This window comes from Rhinopithecus bieti, unplaced genomic scaffold (assembly GCF_001698545.2).
Source record: "Rhinopithecus bieti isolate Rb0 unplaced genomic scaffold, ASM169854v2 scaffold_9899, whole genome shotgun sequence".
NCBI classification, from domain to species: domain Eukaryota; kingdom Metazoa; phylum Chordata; class Mammalia; order Primates; family Cercopithecidae; genus Rhinopithecus; species Rhinopithecus bieti.
The window spans coordinates 1405310-1410182 of NW_016806979.1; the positions used below are offsets into that span (position 1 = coordinate 1405310).

Genomic DNA, 4873 nt, shown 5'->3' on the forward strand with positions numbered 1-4873 from the left:
TTTTTTTTTTTTTTTGGTCATTTATGTTTCAGTAAAGCTGGAGAAAAAGAAAAAGTTCAGAGTAGGGTCCAGGACTTTCTCATTGACAATTTTCAACAGTAGTTTTTATTTTAGCTTAAAGCAGTGAAGATGCCTTAATTATATATCCTAATCAGATTTTTCCCATGAATAAGAAATTTTTACAGATATCTGAGTACTGGGCTAATGTCAACGTTGCTGATAATTTAATGAAACCTGTACCAGCCTCATGTCCGCTCAGTGGCACAGGTGACATCAATAGATATTCTGCAGTATTCTTGCAAACTTTCTTGCATGTTAGTGATAGATAGTAAAAAAAACACCACAGTTTGGTAGGAAAGTAGTTGTGTGTTTCTGTATGGTTGAAGTGTGTGGGACAAGCTAGGATTCGGAATGTGCTGGAACTGCAGGTAGAGCTTCCATTAGAAACATCCTTAGCACATCTTCCCTGCTGCTGCCACGTGCTTAGCTCCTGAGATGCTATTCAGGAGGTGTAAGATACTTAACATGTAGCTTCCAGCCTCTTGCTCAACTTCTCACCAATGTGATGTTTAAGTAAGTTGCTTCTCTTCTACGTAGGGGGAAATTTGTTGCCCTGGAGAACATCAGCTGCAAGATTAAGTCAGGGTGCGAGGGGCACCTCCCGTGGCCGAACGGCATCTGTACTAAGTGCCAGCCGAGCGCCATCACGCTGAACAGACAGGTGAGATGTTCCCTGTCTGTCTAGATTTGTTTTCATGGCTGAGAAATGAGTATTTCCAGAAGAGCCCCTTGGAGTGGAATGCCATCAGCATCTGCGTGGCGGATTTTCAGTACTGTTTGATGGATTGAATGACCCTTTTGTGGAAGGGGTACACTGAATATGTCATTTTTAAGACTTCTTGCTCTTGGAGGTATGGAGTGTGAGCCCTCAGTTCTCTTTTTTGCTGGCTCATATGGAGGCAGAATGTTCCTGGTGATTATTTAAAATCCTCAGTGGTTGTGAGGAAACTGGCTCTGAAGGTTGGTAAAGGGGCACCCCTTGGACCAGCTCTGAGCACCCGTCCAGGCTGGCTTAAGGAGAGAATGTGGCTCAGGAAGGAGGGGGCGTTCAGCCTTTCTGGATGTTCTGCTCTCGTTGTCCCGCCTCTGAGAGTAGGCTGCCTCGCCTTCCTGCTGCCACTGTGCCCTTGGAGAAAACGGCTCCTTAGAGAGAATTCCGTGGCCTCCTTGACTTTTTTGGAAATCTCCTGTGTTCTCCATTTCTTTTTTCTTCTTGAAAACTACTTTATTTTGGCCGGGCATGGTGGCTCACACCTGTAATCCCAGCACTTTGGGAGGCTGAGGCGGGTGGATCACCTGAGGTCAGGAGTTCGAGAGCAGCCTGGCCAACATGGTGAAACCCCATCTCTACTAAAAATACAAAAATTAACCGGGCGTGGTGGCAGGCGCCTGTTGTCCCAGTTGCTCAGGAGGCTGAGGCAGGAGAATCACTTGAGCCTGGGAGGTGGAGGTTGCAGTGAGCTGAAATCATGCCATTGCACTCCAGCCTGGGTGACAGAGCGAGACTCTGTCTCAAAAAAAAAAAGAAAAAAGAAAACTTGTTTGTTTTTTGCCCTAGAGATTGTGAAAACCTGTATTTTAGGTTAAATCACAATGGAATTATTTTAAATTTATTGATAGATGAAAGCCATCTCCACCCTCCTATACCTCTCTGCCCCACCCTGCCACTGGACTCTGAAGTGGTCTAAAGGGCAGAGCATTTTTGTTTTGTTTTGTTTTTTTGTTTTTTTGAGACCGAGTCTCACTCTGTAGCCCAGGCTGAATTGCAGTCGGTGCAATCTCAGCTTACTGCAACCTCTGCCTCCCAGGTGCAAGCGATTCTATTGCCTCAGCCTCCCGAGTAGCTGGGACTACAGGCATGAGCCACCACACCTGGCCAATTTTTGTGTTTTTAGTAGAGACAGGGTTTCACTGTGTTGAATAATTTTTGAGATTTAACTCCTGGCCTTAAGAGATCTGCCTGCCTCGGTCTCCCAAAGTGCTGGCATTACAGGCATAAACCACCACACCTGACTGGTTTTTTTCTTTAGTAATGTTTATTGTTTTTATTTTTTTGAATAGAATAGCAGATTTTTTTTTTATTTTTTTATTTTTTGAGATGGTGTCTTGGTGTCGCCTGGAGTGCAGTGCTGCCATCTTGGCTCATTGCAAGCTCCGCCTCCCAGGTTCACGCCGTTATCCTGCCTCAGCCTCCCCAGTAGCTGGTACTACAGGCGCCTGCCACCACGCCTGGCTAATTTTTTGTATTTTTAGTAGAGATGGGGTTTCATTGTGTTAGTCAGGATGGTCTTGATCTCCTGACCTCGTGATCCACCCGTCTCGGCCTCCCAAAGTGCTGGGATTACAGGTGTGAGCCACTGCACCCGGCCCAGATGATTATTTTTTAAGATACAGGCGTCTCATTCTGTCGTCCAGGCTGGACTTGAACTCCTGGGCTCAAGTGATCCTCTAGCCTCGGCCTCTTGAGTATCTGGCACCACAAGCATGTACCATCACTCCCTATTGGTTTGTTTTTTAAAGAACTAGGTAAAATATACTTATGAATGGTTTGTGCTAGAAAAACAAGTGATTTATTTTTGATGGCATGTTTTCATCAGCCCACTCTTGTTAACTCTACAGAAGTACAGGCATGTGGACAATATCATGTTTGAGAATCACACCGTCGCTGACCGCTTTCTTGACTTCTGGAGAAAGACAGGGAACCAGCATTTCGGGTACTTATATGGACGGTACACGGAGCACAAAGACATTCCCCTTGGCATCAGGGCTGAAGTGGCTGCGATTTATGAACCACCTCAGGTAAACATGATGGGATTCAAGTTCCTGAGTTTCTGTGTTTGGAGGCTGTGGGGGACGCCCTTTCGGCGAGGCCTTGCCCTGTTTTCTCTGTTGTTTGTGCCCCCTCTGTCACACGCCGGTGCATATGCACAACATTTTCTGAGTTATTGGAGAGTGAGAGCGTGGCTCCTAAAGTCTTCAGTATATTGGATAGTTACTTCAGTTACTAAGGATAAGGATATTTTCTTACACACCCGGTACATTTGCCACTATTGATCCAGTGTTTTTATCTCGTCTGCTGTCTGTGTCCAGGTATGCTCATTGCCTCCGTAGTGTCCAGGTGCTCAGTCCTCCTTGTGTCATTCTGTGTCTCTTCCGCTGTGCAGCAGTCACTGTCCTAGGGGCCATGGAGAAGGCCACAGACACACCTCAGCACGAATCACCAGAGTGTCACCAGAATAGCGAAACTGCCACCAAAATAGGACTGAAAACAACTTAAGATTTGTTTGGAGGAGAAAGAAGTGTCCTGAGGGTGTATCTGTAGGGTGTGTACACAGCTAGTCACTGTGCTTGGAAGGCCCTCTCAGTATGATTATGCCACCAACCACTTACACATTGTATTTCCAGTTTTTAGGAACTGGGCTATGTGTGTATATTTATATAAACTTTAATTTGTTTTGTAATTATGTATAATATTTATATAGTGTGTTTTACATACATTTTATTGCAAAAGTAAAAACTAAACAGATATTGAATGCTAGTTAGTGATACGCATGCTGTACTATTTAGGGAGAAGTACATTTATGTCTGTAATTTACTTGAAATCCAATAGAAAAATGGATTGATGGGTGACTAGAGGGACAGATAGTGCATAGGAAATGTTCATGCTGAATCTAGTGATGGGTATATGAGTATTCATTATAAAATTCTTTACATTAGCTGTTATGTTAGAAATTTTTAATTTTTATTTATTTATTTTTTAGAGATGAGTCTTGCTCTGTTGCCCAGACTGGAGTGCAGTTGTGCAATCATGGCTTACTGCAGCCTTGACCTCCTGGGCTCAAGCGATCTTCCTGCCTCAGACTTCTGAGTAGCTGGGACTACAGGTGCATGCCACCATGCAAGCCAATTTTTAAATTTTTGGTAGAGTCAGGGTCTCGCTATATTGCCCAGGTTGGTCTTGAACTACTGGTCTCAAGTGATCTTCACATCTTGGCCTCCTGAAGTGTTGGGATTACAGGTATGAGCCACTGTGCCCAGCCAGAAGTATTTTAAAAGTTGAAAAGAAAAAAAATGTGCACATTTCCAAAGTCATATTTACAAACAAGGCTTATTCATTTCCCTTTACCCTGCTTTCCTCTAGAGGTTGCCCCTAGAATTTAAAACCTGTTTTCTTTTTGAGACAGCGTCTCACTCTGTTGCCCAGGCTGGAGTGCAGTAGTCCCATCACGGCTCAGTGCAGCCCCAATTGCAGCCCTCCTGGGCTCAAGCAATCCTCCTGCCTCAGCCTCCCAAGTATCTGGGACTACAAGCGTGCACCACCACGCCTGACATGTGTGTGTGTGTGTGTGTGTATGTATGCGCATATATATATATAGTTTGTGTGTGGAGACAGATCTCGCCATGTTGCCCAGGCTGATTTGGAACTCTTGGGCTCACACAGTCCACTTGCCTCAGCCTACCAAAATTCTGGGATTACAAGTGTGAGCCACCATGCTCAGCTTAAAATCTTTTTAGTTGGACTTCCTGAAGTTTGATTTTTTTTTTTTTTTTTTAGTTTTGAGACAGAGTTTTACTCTGTTGCTCAGGCTGGAGTGCAGTGGCGCGATCTCCACTCACTTCAACCTCCACCTCCCAGTTCAAGTGATTCTCCTGCCTCAGGCTCCTGAATAGCTGGGATTACAGGTGCCGCCACCATGCCTGGCTAATTTTGTATTTTAGTAGAGACGGGGTTTCACTATGTTGGCCAGGCTGGTCTCAACCTCCTGACCTCGTGATCCCCCCGCCTCAGCCTCCCAAAGTGCTGGGATTATAG

The 4873-nt window shown here is 45.0% G+C and overlaps 1 protein-coding gene across 1 annotated transcript in view; it reads left to right on the forward strand.

The window, feature by feature from the left end:
* The window catches only part of NPLOC4 (NPL4 homolog, ubiquitin recognition factor), a 65757-nt gene that overhangs the window by 14681 nt on the left and 46203 nt on the right, over positions 1-4873 (forward strand). The window contains 2 exon segments of the mRNA XM_017879266.1: positions 598-721; positions 2680-2859. Of these exon segments, the coding sequence (XP_017734755.1) occupies positions 598-721; positions 2680-2859 (304 nt within the window).